Source organism: Otolemur garnettii, unplaced genomic scaffold, assembly GCF_000181295.1.
Source record: "Otolemur garnettii isolate 467f Iridium unplaced genomic scaffold, OtoGar3 scaffold00096, whole genome shotgun sequence".
NCBI lineage: Eukaryota > Metazoa > Chordata > Mammalia > Primates > Galagidae > Otolemur > Otolemur garnettii.
The window spans coordinates 2219273-2239391 of record NW_003852491.1 but is presented as its reverse complement, the minus strand read 5'-3'; the positions used below and the strand labels follow the sequence as shown (position 1 = coordinate 2239391).

The window sequence follows — 20119 nt, the reverse complement described above, 5'->3', positions numbered from 1 at the left end:
GCAGAATGGCAAGGTTCCTACCCTCGTGAAGCTTAAGCTCCATGAGAAATGTGATTACCTAATGTCAGTCGTGATTAACCCCCTGAAAGAGAAGCACACAGTATGTTTAAATGAGAAATTTAATCTCATTTGGTGGATCAGCCAAAGATACCTTGGGGGAAGAGACAGTTTAGCCGAGACCCGACGTTATCAACAGGACTAGCAAGGTGGAGACAGAGGAGGCCTATTCTAGCCAAAGGGAAGAGAATGATGGATTCAACTATCTGGATCCATAAACCTTGGACTGCAGTAAATACAGAAAGCTAGTACTTGAGCTGCAGAACTCAAATTCAAGATTCCAATTCCCAGCCTTTGGAGACCTAGCAAACAACTGGCCCAAACAGAATCAGAGAGAGCCAGCCAACAGAGCAGCATAAGGCCCAAGTGTGGTGGCTGGAACAGAGAATACATGATGGTCAAAGGGCATGGCCAAATGCTGTGCCAGGGAGAAAACAGGCAACGTTGGAGGGAGGACTAGGATGTGAGGGAAAGTGACTAGGTGATGATAACCAACCATGCCTACTTACTACTTCCAGTAATGATTATCTCATTTAATTCCCACAACAAAATGTGCGGAATAGAAACTGCCACTATGCCCATTTTACAGATGTGGGAGGTAAGGCTGAGCAAAGTTAGATGACTTGACCACATCCACCCCACTCGGAAGTGATGCCCTCTAGTCACCTGTCTCCTAAATCAATCCATGCCCTGACCCACACCCTACTGCCAAGCTCAAAGTACCAAGTGTTCAGTGGTGAGCAACTTCTTGCTGGAGTGTTTCGAATTCAGCTCAAACCCTGGTCCTGGTCCACCTTTCCCCATCCTCCCTACCTACTGAGGCTTGGGACCCTGCACGTTCATTCATGGCCACAGACAGAGGAATCATTTCTTTGTTCCATCTCTTATACAACCACCAAGGAACCATTCATTTGCTTGGCAAGATGAGCTTGGTCTGCTTTAGTGCTGCAGTCATGATTCCAGTTCATCTCACGTGGGTCCACAAGCTCCACTAGGAATCTGATTTATAGGGACTATGCTAGGCACTGGTGATGCGTCCAAATGACAGGACAGACGTGACCCTGCTTTCATCAGACAGCTTGGGAAGATCTTCCTTCCTCCACTTGTGCTGTGAAGTTTTGGCGTGGGAGGGAAAAGAAAGCAGAAAAATAGCCATTCACCCCAGCAGACTATGGGCCAGTTCTAAACTGTGGAAATAATCTTTTATTAATTGTCTCAAGCAGTTTCTGAAGCTTCCAGAAACTTTAATACCAACAGAGAGGGCGTGGGCTGTTTGTTCAGCTGTCCCTCTGTCTCCGGGGTGAGGATTCCAAACAGATTGAAAGGATGTGTTGAAGTGACGTTCTTATCAAATTCCAAGCCACATCTGTTACCCAAGAATCTTCTGGGAGAAATGTGATAAATAGCAGAACTCCAGTGACAGCAAATAAAATAGAGGAAAGTAGCCCAGGGAATCCTGGCTGGAAAATTTATTGTGATGAACTTTACTGGCAAATCCCAGTGGCAGAGCATGCTGGGAATCTTGGTTCCTTCCCCAGGATAGTGTCACAGAATGGTTAGGGCAGGGACTTTAGTGTCAGAGGACCTGGTATGCATCCAACTTCTGCCAGATACTCACAGGTGATGTTGAGAAATTTGCTTAATTTTTCTGAGCCTCAGTTTCCTCATCTGTACATTGGGATTCCCAGCATTATTTTGCTTTTGGTGGTGCCAAGGGCATTTTATGAGATAAAGTATGCTAAGTGTACACTTTGTGTAAGGCAAATGATGAGTACTTAAAACCCGGTGTTTGTACTAGTTTCCTGGGTTGACCATAACAAAGAACCAAGACCTGGGTGGCTTCAAATCACAGGAATTTATTTTCTCACTGTTCCGGAGGCCAGAAGTCACACATCAGGATGTTGGCAGGTTGGTTCCTTCTGAAGGCTCTGAGGAAGAATCTGTTCCAGGCCTCACTCCTCGCTGCTGGTGGTTGCCAGCAACCCTTGGCATTTATTGGCTTACAAATACATCATTCCAATCTCTGCCTCCGTCCTCACATGGTGTTCTTCCCCGTGTGTTCTGTGTCTGTGTCCAAATGACCCTCTTCTCATAGGGACATCAGTCATTGGATTAGCGCCCACTCTAACCCAGGATGACCTCATCTCAATTATACCTGCAAAGACCCTGTGTCCAAACAAGGTCACATCCATTAGGACATGAATATCCATTAGGACATCCATTAGGGGAGGAAGGAGACACAATTCTACCCACCACGGCTGTTAGCATCATCATTTTTTAGAGAACACAGGGAGCTTCTGGTGATCCTCACCCAAAGCACCCTGATTTCCAGTACTCAAATGGCTGAAGAGCTTTGCCCTGAAGGAACTATGTAAATGGCCACACTAAAGTGAGGGGGCAGAAACAGGTAGGGACCAAAACTCTGCTCTCCACTCCCACAACTTCAGCAGACACTTATCAGAAGTTCAAAGCCAAATCGAGTCCCCCTCAGGTCCTGTCTCTTCTATCATTCATCTGATGCATCCACAAGGTGTGTCAGCTCTACATAGGAAATACAGGTATGCCATATCCAACCTTCTTGCTGATCTGAGCCACTGTGGTCCTCTGCGACTGGTCTTCTGTGACTGCCTCCGGACACTTCTCTACTTCCGCTCTTCCTGCGCCCACCTGCATGCTGTCCTCTACACTCCCGGATCAGGCTTTAAAACCCCACGTTGATTCCTGTCTCTCCACCTTCCCAAGTCCTTCCTCTGTCTTCCCATTGCACTGAGGACACACTCTCATCTCTTGGGATCCCCACCCGCAGCCTTCCCTGCCTGCAGGACTAATCTACCAGACACACTCGATCATCTGCTCCCTCACCTTGCTCAGCTCACAGTCCAAGGTGACCTCACCTGCCACATTCTCCAAACTCACAGCTCCCTCTGTCACTCCCCAGCCCCCTTCCCCACTTTGTTTTTCTTCACAGCACTTTACCACGCCTCGGGTAACATCAATACCTATTTGCTCGCTACTCTCCCGCAGGAGAATGTGAGCTCCGTCAGGGCACATCTTTTTTGTCTGAGTTGCCCACAGTTGTGCCCTCAACATCTAGCACGTGATAGGCACTCAGGATTTGCTTGTTGCATAAATGAATGAAAAGATCTGAATAGAAGAAGTAGATAAAATCCTCTAGATCTAGATCACCAAAGATCTTCCGGGTTTTAGGTGTCAGCATTATTTAATTTATATATGACTCACAATCCAACTCATAGAATTTAGGTAGCATTCGGGATTGGGGGACACTACCACACGTGAATCTTATGGTAGGTAAATTACATGTGGTTCCTCAACACAGGTAATTAAAAGTGATTATATACCACACAGTAAGTATGTGTGCATGTGTATATGTATGTATACACTCATTACCCACGTGCAGACCCTCTGTCTCCCTCCCTCTCCCTCTTACTTTCTCTCTCCCTCCTCTTCTCTCTCCCCCCTTTGCTTCCACATCAATCAGAGATACAGGAAACGTACTAAAATTTATATTTCCTATAAGGAAAACCATTTTTGAGGAGAAAAAGGAGCTTTCCCTAGACCTTAGGTCTAAAAGAATTGTCTTGTGTGGATCTTTGAACACGCCATGCTCTGGCGGATGGTGTTTTTAATAACATTCCTACAGCAGGTTCAGAAAGGGAGAAGGGAAGAGGGAAACCAAACATTTAGCATTGTTGGAGTTTGCAAGCTTGACTAACAAACAGAGACTTGATACTTTCAGATGCTGCGTCTAAATTAGAAAGACCTCTAAGGCTCATAGGGTCCCCAAATACTTACTGACTTGGGAGAAGGGCATCCTTAAGGGGTGGTGGGCTGAGGTGGTCACGGAAGAGGCATGGACAGTGACTTAAACCCATGTGTGTACATTGCAGGCCTCCAGGGGTACCAGGAGATGCCCAGGACACTAGAAGCAGGCTTGCAGATGAGGCTGGGTGCAGGGCCAGCATACTGATGTGCTCTGAGGTGTGCACCTGCCGTCTATTTTAAGATTCCATGTCTTTGAGGATCCCCTCACTCTCTGGGCCTATCTCCTGCTTGGGTTCCACCCAGACACCTGCGGAGGGTTCTTTATATGAGCTCAACTGTAAGTTTTAAGACATATGATCCTTTCCTTCCCCCCACCTCCTACCCTTGGGTTTGTCTTGCCTGCCTGCACAGAGCTGTTGTTTCCTCACTTTGCATATTAGAATTCCTTGTGGAGCTTTTAGAAGCTGATGCTTGGGCTCCGCTCCAGACCAATTAAATCAGAATCTTCTAAATATCTGTAGCCTCCCTGTGCCGGGCCAAGCCCTCACTAGGAGGTGAGTTGGCTAGAGGTCATTAGGACGGTGTTGTAAGCAGGGGCTGGCGCACTGGCCAAACACCATCCACCTGTTCTTCCAAGGGCACTCACCTACTTAGGAGCAAGATTTCGAGAGAAACTTGGGTATTGGTTAGCTTCTTTATCATGTGGTAGATATCCTGACCGTCTCTGCATGTAAGAATGAGATCATGGCACTGATAGAGTCTGTTGATCTGGAAGCTCCTATCTAAGTAGAATTATAAAATCAGAGTAAGTATAAGTTCAGACTCTGAAATCATGAGCTTAAATCCTGACTTTAATCATGTACTTTGCTGTGTATTCTGGGGCAAATTACGCAACCTCTCTGAGTCTCAGCCCCTCATCCATAAAAGGGGTATAAGAACAGTTTCTTTGGTGAGCGCCCACTGCTGTCTAAACTTTGTGTTGAGACGTTCTACATAAACCAGACTCCCTATGCTTCATTCAAACCTGGACTAAAGGATGTTGGAGATAGAGACCCCCAAGTGTGTTATCTCTTTACAAAAGTATCATCAGTAGCAGCCAATACAATCAATAGTAGTCAATAAAATCTTAGGTCTGCATGCTAGGCTTTTTACGAAAAAGCTATAATTCTGTCCCACAACTCCGGGTTTTGCCTATATAAATGATTGTCACTTTTCCCCATACCAGGAGCACTGATCATCATTCTTGGGTGAAGGTGTGTCCTGGGACTGCTGCCCTTACACTTTGCATTCAATAAACTTTAAATGGACCCTGAGCCCCTTCACTATTTTATTAAAAGGTTGACAAGTTCAAACTTTGGGTTAAATGCTTGAAGCAAGGGGGATCCAGCCTTGTTTCCTTTCTGGGGCACATTGGAAAAAGAGTCATTAAATACATAAACACGACAGAAAGCTGACTAGCAAAAAAAAAAGGTCCATGCATATTTTTTGTCACATCTGACACCATACATAAGCCAAACAAACAAACAAACAAAATAACCCAGCATGCAGCCCCTGGCATATATATCCACATGTACAGCTGTTTCAATCTGATATTTAACAGTGGCCACAGCAATCTGATAGGAAGTGGTTTAAGGGACTCAGCCGTCCAGAAATGGCTTCGGGTCTCTGACAGTTTGTTTTGGAGAAGGCAACTGGGAAAATCTGGACAATTGAAGATGTACTTCAGGAAAACTTGCAGAGTGGCCTAATGGGACAAAGACATGTACTGGGAGCTAATAGTGTGGATCCAGGTAGGACTGAATCACTTTCAGATCAATCTTCTAGTTGGCCAGACCAAAAAAAAAGGGGAGTAATTTCCAGTGTGTAGATCAACTCAGATTATACAGCTCGGTTCTTTCTTGATTTATTATGCAAAAGTATCTGTATTTAGACATCTCTTTATAGATGATAAAAGCGTAGATCTGTGTGATAGATAAGCTAATTTTTCTTTCTTTTTTTTTTTTTTAAAGACAGAGTCTCACTTTGTCACCCTTAGTAGAGTGCCATGGCGTCACAGCTCACAGCAACCTCAAACTCTTGGGCTTAAGCGATTCTCTTGCCTCAGCCTCACAAGTAGCTGGGACTACAGGCGCCCACCACAGTGCCCGGCTATTTTTTGGTTGTAATTGTCACTGTTGTTTGGTAGGCTTGGGCTGGATTCGATAAGCTAATTTTTCCTTTCACAGGTCAGGTTGGCAGACCACATTAAGCTTTAAACCTTTTAAAATGATGCCATGTCACACCTTAGATTTAATCAAGTTGAATTTTTGCCCACTAGCACAGAAAGCCATGGAAGTGTGAAACGAAGTTTAGAATGGAGGTACGTTTAGCCTAGTCATCTCTGGCTCCAGCGGACTTGCCATTGTTAAGCAAATGTCACTATAGCAGTGGCAGGGATGACTCATTGAGATGGCTGGGAAGGGGGAGGAGTGGAAAGAGGAGATTGAAACCTGAAATGCCTAACCCTTGGGCATAAAAGAAGACTTCGGGTTGGATCTAATAAGACATGTTTTAATTGGGTTATAATAAGAAATGTGAAAGAACTGCTATTTCAACACTATGGGCTGTATCAACTCTCATTACTGATATCAACAAAACGGATATGTATCAATTCTAGCTTTTGAAGAGTTCTTTTCAGCTAAAATAAGCCTTAGTGAACTTGGAGGATCTTATGCTGAGTAAAATAAGCCAGACACAGAAAGGCAAATAAATACTGCATGATCTCACTGACATTGGGAATCTAAAAAAATAGTCGAACTTGAAGAAACAGAGAGGAGAATGGATGGTGGTTGCTAGGGTCTGTGGGGTAGGAGAAATGGAGAGATGACGGGCAAAGGGGTCAAAGTTTCAGTTGTAAGTAAGTACTAGAGATTTAATTTATAGCATGGTAAGTATACTTAACAATACTGTATTCTATACTCGAAATTTAGTGAGGGAGTAGATTTTAAGCACTCACACACAGTAAGAACAGGAATGCTTGGGTGGCGTCTGTAGCTCAGTGGGTAGGGCACTGGCCACATACCACAAGGCTGATGGGTTCAAACTGGGCCCGGGCCAACTAAACAACAATGACAACTGCACCCCAAAAATAGCTGGGTATTGTGGTGGGTGCCTGTAGTCCCGGCTACTTGGGAGGCTGAGGCAAGAGAATCACTTAAGCCTGAGAATTGGAGGCTGCTGTGAGCTGTGACATCACAGGACTCCACCCAGGGTGACATAATGAGACTCTGCCTCAAAAAAAAGAATCGGAATGCCTAAAAAAAAATGAAATAAAATAGATATTGGTGACATATATGGCTTAGTCAAATTTCTTTGAATCGTATGTTATAGTTGACAAAGCTAGACGGTTAACATAAAATCAGATTTCATTTGACTGCTTTTTTTGGTTTTGGATGGTTCCTGGGAAAACAAACGAATAATTGACACCTCCTACTAAAAGACAATGAAAGGAAGCTTAAAGGCTTGTCATTCTTTTCAACAATTAGGTTGCACAAAGACTGTTTCTGTATAATCTTATCTGCCTTGTGAGCCCAGGCTTCCATTTGTTCCTGGTGTTACAGACCTTTGCTATCAGGGATATCTGCAAGGTGGGAGTCTGGGTACAGGGATGCTGTACAGATTAGTGGTGATGTATTTAGGAGCCAGACTCCCTGGTTTAAACCCGTCTCCAGTGTTGCAAGTTTCTCATTTCTCTAAGTCTCCCTTCCCTCATCTATAAAATGGTGATAATAACAGCACCTACCTCATAAGACCCACTGTGAAGCTTTAATGAGCAATGAGTATAAAAACTCAGATGAAAAATATCATCGATCTCTGCAGTGGTGTTCAATGAGGTCGCTACCTAATGTGAAGCTGGGGTAGGGGGTGAGGGTTTGAAGCAAACTATGACGTGTTTAATATATGAACCACCCACATTTGTACACCCAAATTATTGGATGTGCAATCTACACATCTGTAGGTGAGTACAAATTTCTACAAATAGCAGAACACATTTCTGCCATTATGCTTGACGTAGAAAAGATTATGGGTTATGATGTTAGTAACCAGGGATTCATTTTACCAGGATGGTAAGTTTCTGAAATAACACATAAGGAATCTGGTCCTTCCATAAGAGGACTTGATTTAGCTTTGTGATATTTTCCCCAAGGAATAAACAACATTTTACAGACTACACCTACCTTGGCCTGTGTCAGCCAGGCCATTCGTTTTCTTCCTTCTTTCAGAGAAACTGCCCACATCACGTCTGCTTTAAGAGTTTGTTCTTGTTGTCTTTCCGGATGAAGGGCTAGAAAAGCGACCCCCTTGGCCACTGATCTACACTGGCCCATCAGCTTTTCTTTCCCAGGATTTTAGATGCATAGGCTATTCTAGATTTGAGAATTAGACAAAAGGGCTTGAGAAGTGACAAGAAGGCCAGGGGAGGTAGGGCTTGTCTGTAGAGAGAGAGCTTATCAAGAAGCAGGGAAAACAGTCCCCACCTCCCCAAATGGAGACATGCTTGCTGGGCTCCTGGAAGCTTTCTTGTTTGGCTGCACTGCCTGCCTTTTGGTTGTGAGATGCACAGAAACACATCACATCTTTCCAGCAAATACCCCCTTCGCTCACCCTGGCTTGACGATCCCCTTGCAGCAAATGGGTGGTGGTAAAAAAAAACTCAAATCCCTGATATTTTCGTATTTTCCTTGATAGAATTAATTGTGTTGAGGAAAATAGATGTTGGCTTTGTTCTGTGATATACTATCTTCTGAGGAGTGGACGTGGGGGCTAGAGAAACAGTAAGCCACTTCATTGAGGAGAGACCTGGAAATTTGGGGGAAGTGGAAGAAGGGCCTCACAATGATTTGAGAAGATGAGTTGGCAGAAAAGGGACTGCAGTCAGAATTGCACATGAAGGAAGGAGAGATTGAAGGCCCGAGGGGAAGTGCCGCAATGGGGAGAGAACCAAAGGGAAGGCAGGAATCCAAGATCAGACAGCAAATGTCAAAAGGTTCTCTGGAAGAGGATTAAGGGAACAGGTAGCAAAGATTTTGTGCTATCTGTGAACCATATGATAAAGGAACTCACCATATGGTGCAGGGAGATAGCGAAGCAGGTGGAATACAGGGGAGTGCCTTTGTCTGCAGGATTATATAAGCACATCTAATGTACGGATGTGTATGTGTGTGTGAGCACATACCACTAATGAGATTAAAATTAGGCTAGACTCCCACAACAGGAGCTCAAAGACTTAAGGAGAGGCCTTTGTGACTGGTATGAACTAAACTGCCTTTTAATCTGCCCAGGTGGTGTCTTCCTGCTGAAATTCAGTGCTGAGCTTGGCTGCAGCAGAGGACACTGTGGTCTGGGGCTCAGAGCACTGGATTAGTCTCTTGTGCCTAGAGAGCACGCCAGGGAAGCAGCCTAGCCTTTGGGGAGATGAGGTTGGGCACTAAGGAATATGCTGTGGAGATGCTGAGACGTTCAGAAATCAGGACCAACCTCCAGATCAAACCTACCTGGCACTGTGCTAAGAGCCCAACCATCCTTTTAAAAGCTCATGAAAGCATTATTAATTTTTTCTTAAATCACAAGAACCGCCCCCCAAACTTTTAGGTTGAAGAAAATGCATTAATGTGTGATATTAATATATTTGTCTTTATACCAAGGCAGTTATATCATTTTCAACTCTCTTTTTCACGGAAGAAGGAGGAGCCCAAAAATGTCATTTCATAGTTCTTAGAGAAGTTCTCTGACTTCTGTTTCCAAAAAAAAAAGGAAAGAAAGAAAAATGGCTAGTCGTCTAGGGAGGTGCGTGGACCCCAAAGTGGAGTAGAGATGGAAAGAGGCAAGTGGAATCACAAAAGCAGATTTCAAGATCTCGCTCCCCCCAGCTGTACGATCTTGGACAATTACTCCACCTCTCTGACCTACAGGAATGAAAGCATTATTAGTAGTAACTACTTTGCAGGGCTACGGTAAGAACAAATATGATGGAATGTATGTAAACCCACAGCACGGCCCGGTCAACGGGCATGAGCCCACTAAATGCTGGAAGCAATGGGAGCACGTGAGCGGGACTGGCGTGGGTGGTCTTGGGCGGTAGAGTTGGTGAGGGTCGATAAGGAGTCACTGCACACACTGCAGATGCCTCCAAGCCTCAGAGGATCCCACAAGGCTGCAACCTGAGGAAAAGGTCAGAAGGGCAGGGGCTGAAGGAGTCAAAGCCATTCTCAAGGGCCCTCTCAGGAATTGCTGTTGACAACCCACAGTTCCAGGGGGCACCTGCCCTTGGGCAGGTGACCGCCAGGTGCAGAGTGATGAGGATGGACAGACTAACTGCAGCCCTGCAGCCCTAGGAGCTTGTGCTTTGTCTAACAGCAGTGGGTCAGGGGGAAGATAAGGCATGTAAACTCTGCTCAGCGCTGAGAAGGAAAAATGAGAAAATAAGAGGGGAAATGGCTAACCTAGAGACATTCCAGGTGACGACTGTTGAGGTTAGAAACGCAAGTATTAAGTATCAAGCAATCAAGAGCCTCAAATCATACTATCTACATCAACCTGGGTCTGGCAAATGCCATGTACTAGCTGTGTGTGACTTTAACAAGTGATTCCAACCTTCTGCCTCTCATTCTCCTCGTCTGCAAGATGGTGAGAATGGTAGTTAGGTTACTAGGTGCACACTAATACATGCAAAGCACTTGTCCGTGGCTGGCTCGAAACAGACATAGTTACCCACAGAAGAGAGCCTGGCACAAGATAGGATTAAAATAATGTTAGGTCGTGTCATCATCATCGTCACTGTATTATCATTACCACCACCTGAATAAAGTTCCATGAGGGCAGATATTTTAGTCCATTCTGTTCATAGACATTTCCTCTGCACCTAGAAGAGTGCCTGGCATACAGCAGGTGCTCAAGAAATACTTCCTGAATGAATGATTACTTATGCCTGTCAGTGGGGAGTCCTTATAAAGGCAGTGACTTCTCCCCTATATGGCATAGAGATTCCAATCTCGGTCCCAACGCTCTTCCCCCTACACATGCCTGCTCTCCTCAGCAAGCTGCCAAGCCTCGCGCTGAGATCTGGAGCGCAGGTGTGAGTTAAGGGCTCACTGCTAACCTGGGAGACAGGTGTTTCAGAAAGTTGCTGGGGGAGGAGTCACAGAGTTAAAAGATAAGGAGAGGATGGGTGGGGAAGATGTGGAGCAGCAGATCTCAGAGAAAAGAGCTATGTGAGGCTCTAGGGTAGTGGTCTTCAACCTGGGGGTCGAGACCCACAGGAGCTGTATTAAAGGGCCACGGTATTAGGAAGGCTGAGAACCCCTGCTCTAGGGGAAGGAGGTCAAGATCACAGGAAGGACTTTTTTTTTTTCTAGACAGAGTCTGCCTTTGTCGTCCAGGCTAGAGTGCAGTGGTGTCATCATGGCACACTGCAGCCCCAAATTCCCGGGCTCAAGTGGCCCTCCTGCCTCAGCCTCCCAAGTAGCTAGGGCCACAGACATGCACACCACACCTGGCTAACACACACACACATATATATTTAGAGACAGGGTCTTGCTATGTTGCCCAGGCTACAGAAAGATTTTTAAGGGTACAGGGAATGTTGAACATGCTCTTCAACTGACATAAAGGTTGTGGGGGAGAGGGAAGATGAGACACTTAAACACAAAAATTATAGCAAAAGAGCGCAAGTTCTTAGAAATACAATGGTAACTGAGGTGCCAAAGAGTCGAGAGAACATAAGATCTTATTAAGGCAGTGATTTTAGAACGATGCACGGCACACTGCTATGCCATAAGATCTTAGATGTGCCACGAAAATTTTTAAAGATCATTAATTAAATTATTCAAAAGAAGGTTAAAGCATAGTAAGTATGTTCTTTTTTTTGAGACCGAGTCTTAGTATGTTGCCCTCGGTAGAGTGCTGCGTGTGGCGTCATAGCTCACAGCAACCTCAAACTCTTAGGCTTAAGCAATTCTCTTGCCTCAGCCTCCCAGGGAGCTGGGACTACAGGCACCCGCCATAACATGTGGCTATTTTTTGTTGCAGTTGTTTAGCTGGCCCAGGCTGGATTCAAACCTGCCACCTTCAGTGTATGTGGCTGGCACCGTAACCACTGTACTACTGACGCTGAGCCTGCATATTCCGTTTTTACTTTTTTTTTTTTTTGGATCAACATAATTTAAGTGTGCCACAGAAGTTTAATTATAGGTTCAAGTGTGCCATGAGATAAAAAAAGGTTGAAAATACTGTCTAAAGGCAATTCCTCACAAAACGCAGTAAAGGTGCTTGTCCTACCAGCAGCACAAGGAAAAATTACTTTGTAAAATTACATGCTCCTAACACACATTAAAAAATACATAGCTGGTCTATCAAGTCTGGGATTTCACATGTTTTATTTCTTAGGGCAATGCTAAGCCGAAGAAAAGGAAGCCATTGTTAAGTCAATTTAAAGACAAAGCATTTATGATAGTATAAAAGAGGCAGGGGGTTAAAAAAAAAAAAAACCAAACAGGGGCATGAGTGGCTAGTATTTGAGCAATTTGGGCAAGGCTATTATTATTGTCCAGTCTGAATTTTGAGCTAGAGAAGTTGACATCAGTGTCTAGGAGAGCGACAGGAAAATCTTAAGTCTCTAGAGGTATCCTAGTGGAAAGGGCCATTACCAAACCCCCAATGGCCTCCTCAGTGACACCCTCAGGCATTTAATGTCATCGACCTCTTGGGCATTCATCTGGGAAAGCCAAGCCCTGAAAGAGAAAGCTCCATGATGGTTTTGTCTCTCGCTTCTCTGCTTTTGATTTGAGACCATCTCAGACGCAAACACAGCAACGGAACGCAATGGGATTTTTTTAGAGATAAATGTAATACCTGAGCACCCCGTTTCCAAGGACTTTCCGCCTTTTCCTTTTAATTTCGTAAGCTGCTGACTTCTTCCTACTTGATTTATTCCTGGCTTAAGCTCTGCCTCAGGAAAGGCAGCATTAAACACCTGGCATGTTTCATGATTTGAACACAAGGAAATGTCACAGAGAAGAGGCTCTTGGAGGTTTTTGTTTGTGGGGTGCCACACCTTGGGAGTTCTAAAGGGAAAAGCCAGAAGGTCTTCTATGTCACCAGGAAAAACTGCAACCAGAGCTGACCTGTAGAGAAAGTGCCTGAGACCACGGGTTAGTCCACCAAATTGTTCTCCCAGCCTCCCTTGCAGGGAGGTGCGGCCATGTGACTAAGTTCTCTCTAATAGAGAGTAGGCAGAAGTGATTGGTGCCACTTCCAAAACCAAAACTTTTAACAAGCAGCTTGTGCCTCCTCCGCCCTCTGAATATAGAGATAAACAAGGCCTGAGGGATTAATGGAGCCATGTAAGACAAAAGGAACCTTGTCCCTTAATCACCATATGGAGAGAGTGGGTGGGGCCAGGAGAGCTCGTCTTAGACTGTCACCAAATGAAAACTGAACTTCTTTTGGGCCTGAGCCAATAGACATGGGGGGGGGGGTCCTGTGTGTTGCAGCAGTTGAATCCATCCTAATAAAAGGAGCTTAGGTGCCCTGACTGCCATACAGATTAACCGAGCCTATTTGGGGTATGGGGACGGGGAACCAAGAGACGCTCTGAGATTTTCAGCTACTCCTTCCCTTCTCTGCACACTTGGCTCATCCTTCAGATGCAGCTTGAGTCACTTTCTCCTGGAAACCTTCACTGACTTCAACTACTGCAAACCCCACTCTCACAGGCTCCCACTTCACATGACAAATTATCACAGTGGAGTTGCATTTTACATCTACGAGAATGGTTTTTTTTGTTGTTGTTTAATGTTTATACCCTCTTGGCGTTTTAAAGTATGCATTTTGAAAGTCATAGAAGCGTACACTTAAGATGCATGCATTTCGTTGTAGGTAAATTTTATCTTTAAAATGATGATTAAAAAATATTGAATTCTGGCTAAATGATATACACGCTGAACAGTTTGGGTGTAAAGGGGACAGATGCCTGCAGCTTGCTCTGAAATGCACTAAAAATGGGTTGGGGGGGATGGATAGATGAATAAACTTGGCAAAGCAAAAAAGAGTCAAACGTGATTTGGTGGAATCTAGATGGTGGGTGTTACAGATGTTGAGTGTCGCATTCTTACAACCTTTCAGTACTATTAAAATTTTCATAGTAACACAATGAGGGGAAAAGTTCAGTGAGAGCAGGGGTGACGAGTGTATTACGTGAAGAGAATTCATTTCTATACTGTACATTTTATATTACTAATCATAATGTTCTGTGATTTACTTATATTTTCACTTGATATTATGTCATAAAAATCTTTCTTTCGACGTTAGATAGATAGGTGTGTATGTGTGTGAGAGAGAGAGAGGAAAAACTATTTTTTTTAATGTCTCATAGATATACTATTATGTCTTTAACTTTCACAGTATTCATGAACATCTGAGCTATTTTCTATTTTTTCCCCGTTTCCAATCATTTTCCAGTACATTTCATTCAACATGGACCTTTTGTACTTTGGCTTGGAGGTTCGTCACGTTTTTGAGGTTCTTCTAACCCTCACTAGGGTTAGATCTGCGTCCACTGCAGCACACCAGATGCCTCCCCCAGCCCCATCCAATCTTCCCCAACCTGCAGGACACACAATTTAGCAGATACCCTCCGCGGGCAAGAGTCACAGGTATAAGAGAATAAAAAAGTCTCCATTCAGACTTTCCAGCAGAACTTTTTAAAAAGACCTGGATCATACAAATCATTACCAGTAGCATACACAAAGTCTCAGAAGACAAGCAACATTAGCATGAATTAATGGGTGTGTAAGGCAGCACATCAGGGGTAGAGGATCAAGTCTGTGTTGCAGAGAAGTATATTTATGCCATGTAGATACTTTATCAGGTAAACTTGTATAATCCATCAGGACAATCTGCCCAGTTTATATATGTGCAGCATAAGTCTTTTTTTTTTTTTGCAGGTTTTGGCTGGGGCCAGGTTTGAACCTGCCACCTCCAGTGTATGGGGTCAGCACCCTACTCCTTGAGCCATAGGCACCGCCCTGCGCAGCATAATTCTAACTCCAGCAATCATCTGACAACCACCACTCTGGCACTGAGGTTAAAGAGGTTAAATTCCTAAAAGGTGCAGAGGTTGGCAGAGTTCAAATTAGAAAGTTTAATCATAAATATAGAGGATTAAGGATAACACTATAAGAAGCCACATTAAATAATAAATGAATGCTATATTGGAATGCTCTGCATTTCAATGTAAGTTCTAGGAGGCATCGATCTTTAAGTAAGGAAGATATGGCAACAGGCCCCGTAAGATAACCCTTCCGGGTCAACAACTGGACCTGTTCAGGAAAATGAACTCTCCAAATCGTTCTTATTAAAGTTTTTGAAACAGGGCTTACAGGTTTGGAACTCACACTCTCCTCCCTTGTTTCATTTTCACAGTTAGCAAAGTGCTCGTGTCATTCCCCAGTCACTTCACAAATTAGGAGGGTGCTTAAAAGCATGTTTTTCTGGGCCAGATCTGATACAATGGGTGTGGGGGAGGGGAAGTGTAAACAGATTACCCCAAAGGTTCATCTCTTTCATCTCAAATCTTTGCATCTGTGTTCTTCTGTTTAAGGGGATTGATCTATGGATCTAACCAGACTGCAAAATGTTCAAATATAAGACCTGCATTAATTTAAAACGTTGGTTGGTAAAACTAGAGTTGCAAAGGATGACTGTATGTTTTAAAGGATCATAGAGGTGTTTGTTATTCTATTTTGCTTTCATGACACACTGCGGTTTTCATCTATGATTTATTTGATGCTACATCTCCAGTCTGGAACGGAACTCTCAATTATTATAACAGTTTCCATGGAAACACACAATCTATTCTCTCTCATTCTCTCACTGTTCCCCAATGATCCATTTTCCCACCACTCCACTCTCCCCAACACACACACCCCATCTCCAATCCCTTCCATAAGGCCTTCTGAAACTTTCATTCCTCCATCCAAAATTCTCTAACCTATATTGTTAAGTGATATTGTTAAGTGATACATGCATGGTACACTAACTTCTTCTGAGTTAACAAGGACAAGAATAAAAATGTTAAATTAGCATACAGAGACGGGAAAGAAGCAAATTAAATTAACAACCGTGTTCACACTGAGATGGCAGCTGCAGCAAGGGGTCACAGAGAGATGTGAACCTGGGTGACTTCTCGATGTTCGTCCTTCTAATACAATTTTAATTATGAGCCGTGTGTACATACCACTTATTAGAAATAAAATTTAAATCTCATAAAACTTCCCCAAAGCCTCAACATATTAGAACCTCTTCTTTATCTTTGAAACCTAAATATTCTTCCTAATATTTTAAATACCTTGGCATCATCCATTTGGTTTTCATCCTTAGACTTCTAAACTCCTTTTTTCCCCAGTTAGGCAATGACCACCTTCCTGCTAGACTTCTTAGATACCATTTTCATTCATTTATCCAACACACTCTTCCTGAGCACCTGCCATGAGCCAGGCTCTGTGGACCTGCAGTGAGCATCTCTCTTCCCAGAATCCTTAACTCCCTTGGGTCCATAACCTTCCAGCTCAGAGATTCTGCTAATCTTCACTTCAGTTCAAATCTCCTATCTTCTCCAGCTGCACAAAGAGGGCTGCTTAGAGCTACCAGCAAAATCACACAGTGCCAACTGCCTATTTTCTAACCTTAGGGACCTCAGGACTGCTCAGCAATCTTATTGGGTATCCTTACTCTTTACTACCATTCCATGCCAAGGATCTTTAAACTTTAGACCATCAGCTCAGATCCCTTATTCCATCTCAGCAGATAACCTTACCACTCACAGAAAAAAATCCGTGCATTCAGTCATTTGATCTAGAAACAGAATAAAGGCAATCCACAGACATTGGAACACAGCAGTGGGGACCAGGACACAGAAGATCCCTACTCTTAGGTCTCTTGGGTTTTTTCTTTTCTTTCTTTTTTTTTTTTTTTTTTTTTAACATGGAGTCTTACATCTTGCTTTGTTGCCCAGGCTGGAACAAAGTGGTACAAATATAGCTCACTGCAGCCTCAAACCACTGGGCTCAAGCAATTCTCCCACCTCAGCCTCCCAAGGAGCTGGGTCTACAGGTCGGCACAACCATGCTTGGCTAATTTTTGAAATTTTTTGTAGAGATTATGTTGCCCGGTTGGTCCTGAACTCTTGGGTTCAAATGATTCCTCCCATTGTGCTGGGATTATAGGGATGATGTACCATGCCAAGTCCTCTTATTGAACTTAGAAAGGGAAGATGGACCAACTAACCAAAAAAGAAACAATGAAAGTATCACCCAGTCATGAGGGTGGTGGAGAATGAATGAGTGGCTACTTTGAGCAGGTGGTCAGGGAAGACCCTTCACAAGAGGTGATGTCTAAGTTGAGATGTGAATTACAGGAAGGAAGCAGCCACTCAATAAGTGGGGTGGGGAGTGGAGAACAGCAACACAAAAGCTCTAAGGGAAGAGGGAGCCTTGTGTGGTTCAGTAACCCAAGAGCCACTGTCGGACCCAGAGCACACTAGGTGATGAGAAGAAGCAGAGGACAGGGGCTGGTACATGTCTGGGACATAATATAGAATTGATTCTAATCATACTGGGAAGTCATCAGAGGGATTTAAGCAGGCAGGAAAGTGCCTTGACCTAATATGAGCTTTAACTACACGTCTACTTATGGCTAAGTAGTCAATATATTGATTATCAGTAACAAGATCGGGGCGGGGGTGGGAAGCCAGTTAGGAGCTTCTGCACTTATCCAGGTGATATTAGATGAGGGTTGTACATGGCTCAGTGATGATGGCAAGCTTAGTGGATGCATGATATGCTTTGAAGGAGCTGGTAGGGTTCACTGGTGGATTGTACATGAGAGGAGCAGGGAGGACGAGAAGGAAAGAGAGGAAACTCAAGGATAACTTCCAGATTGGGGGCTTAAGCCTAGAGATGGGGGAGAAATTTGTATTTTTTACACACCTGAGTTCATGGTATGAGATTTATGCCAGACATCTTTATGGTCCACAAAGGGATTAAAAGACTCAGAACAACACTAAACGAGTCAGGAATCCTTGTAACACCATCTCCACTCCAGTAGAATAGCGTCTCACGGTATCTATAAAAGCATCTAGAATCACTCTATGAGTCTCAGGGTCATCCTTCCACTGTGCTGCTGTTTGAAAGGAACCATTTCCTTTCTTGGCTGCCAGGTTAATCTTTTCCAAAAGACAAATCTGATCGTGTCACTTCTCTGTTTAGAATCTTTCAATGGCTCCCCATCGTGCTGTGAATAAAATCCAAATTCCTTCGCATAGCTCCTAAGGCTTTGCGTCATCCAGCCCCTGCTTACCTCTGCAATGTCACATCCTATAACTTCCTCCTGCTTTTGGCCCCAATACCTTCTGATGACACCGAGAATGCACCAAGCCTGACCTCAGGCCCTTTGCAGATGCTGTCCTTGCCACTGAGGACATTCTTTGCTAGCTCTTTGAGAGCATAGCTGGTTCTTTCTTATCCCTTAAGTCTTAGCTAAAATGTCACCTCCTCGGACAGCCTGAGTGGGTCCTCTTTTGATCTGTTTGAGACAAACAATGTGCCTGACTTGTTAGATGTTCCTTCCAGAGCAGGTGCAGCCACCAAGTCACACTGTACCTTGCCAAAGCTGCCTTTCCCCAGCACCATCAGGAAGTTAAAATCAGTCAGTTTCATCCGGTCCCTGTTGCCATTGTTGTCAAACTTGGATATGGTGTTGGTCGTCTTTTCTTCTGGAACCTTGGTTCCCTGGCCGATCTTGGCCCTCTGGAGGAGAAGCACACAGAGAACATTACTGTGGTTTGAGGACGCCCATGTGGGAAGACGCGGACACACTGGGAGCTGCGGTTCCTGCAGCCCGGGCATCCACAGCAAAAGCCCAACCCCACATCCTCCACTCTGCACGCCTGAAGCCTGGAGGCCGTCCAGGCACCTCCATCTCCCTTCAGGTCATATCCATCACTAGGAACTGTCACTTTTCCCTCCCAGCTGTCTCTAGAATTCATTTACTTCTTTCCAATTTCCCCCCACCACACCTGCCATCACGGCTCACCTGGACAATCTACACTGAATCCCTTCACACTGAGTGTCCCCTCCAGACCTCCTGCAGCTACAGCCTGAATGAGCTTACCCAACCAAGTCAACTCCTGCTTAAAATATGTCAGTAGCATCCCACTGTTTTTAAGAGAAAGATCAAAGTCTTTTCACTGGCCTCTAAGATCAGGCCCTACCTGGCTCTCCAACCCCATCCCTTCTGGGTCCTTCTTCCCTGCAAATCTGCTTCATTCTCCTTTCACTGCCCTGATGGTCCCAGGCTCCTCCTGCCTTTGGAGCTGCTGCTGCCGCCGCCTCTGCCTCCTGCAGGGCCCTTCTCTTCCCCTCTCCATGCTGGCCACCTGCTGTGTCTCATGCTCACTTCCTCCGGGAGGCCCTCCTCGATGCTGTCTGAAGCACATTTCCTCTATCTGCTTCACTTCCCATTAATAGTAGACAATAGCTGTTCACTTGTTTCCCTCCAATAAACTGGAAACTCTACAAGGACAGGGAGTATTTCTAATTCACCGCAATTTTCCTGATGACTAGCATAGTTCCCATCTAAGTATCTGTTGAATAAATGGCTGCGTAGGACCTGTGTTTGTCCTCAGGGCAGCGGCTACCTGCCTTGAGCAGCAGGTTTGGGGCTCAGAGTGGCAGGAGATGCTCTAGGATAAGAAGAGAACAGGAGGCCAGGAGCCTGAGACCCACAGCCGCCAGGACTTTCACCTCTAGCAGAGAGAAAACTGTGGAGCTAAAAGCTGGGGTTAGAATCCTGATTCTGACATGGGTCAGCTGTGTGGCCCTGAACAAAGTAAGGTGGCTCACCGTCCCCCTCTGTCCACACATCCTGTACCATCCTGTCTCCCTCTCAGTCCTCCTTGCTGTTTGTTGAATGCACGAAACAAGCTCTTGCCCCTGGGCCTTTGCACCTGCTGCTCCTTTTGCTTGGAATAGTCTTTCCCCAAGAGCCTCATTATCTCTGATATAAGTCCTTCCTCAATACTGTTATGAAACCAATATAGCATCACCTAGACATCCATATGAATAATAAAACACAACTATAGTCCAAAAAGAAGGAGAGGGGAGGAGGGAGAGAGGAGGGCAGGAGGGAAGGAAGGAGGAGGGAAGGGACCTGGTGGGACCTAACCTATTTTGCATAATGCAAT

At 44.6% G+C, this 20119-nt stretch overlaps 1 protein-coding gene across 3 annotated transcripts in view; it reads right to left on the bottom strand.

Moving 5' to 3' along the window:
• Nucleotides 1–20119, bottom strand: part of PRKCB (protein kinase C beta) — a 328830-nt gene that overhangs the window by 63739 nt on the left and 244972 nt on the right. For all 3 annotated transcript variants that reach the window (XM_003795734.2, XM_003795735.3, XM_023516740.1), the window contains exon 9: nt 18537–18683. In XM_003795734.2, coding sequence (XP_003795782.1) covers nt 18537–18683 — 147 coding nt within the window. The remainder of the gene's footprint in view (nt 1–18536; nt 18684–20119) is intronic.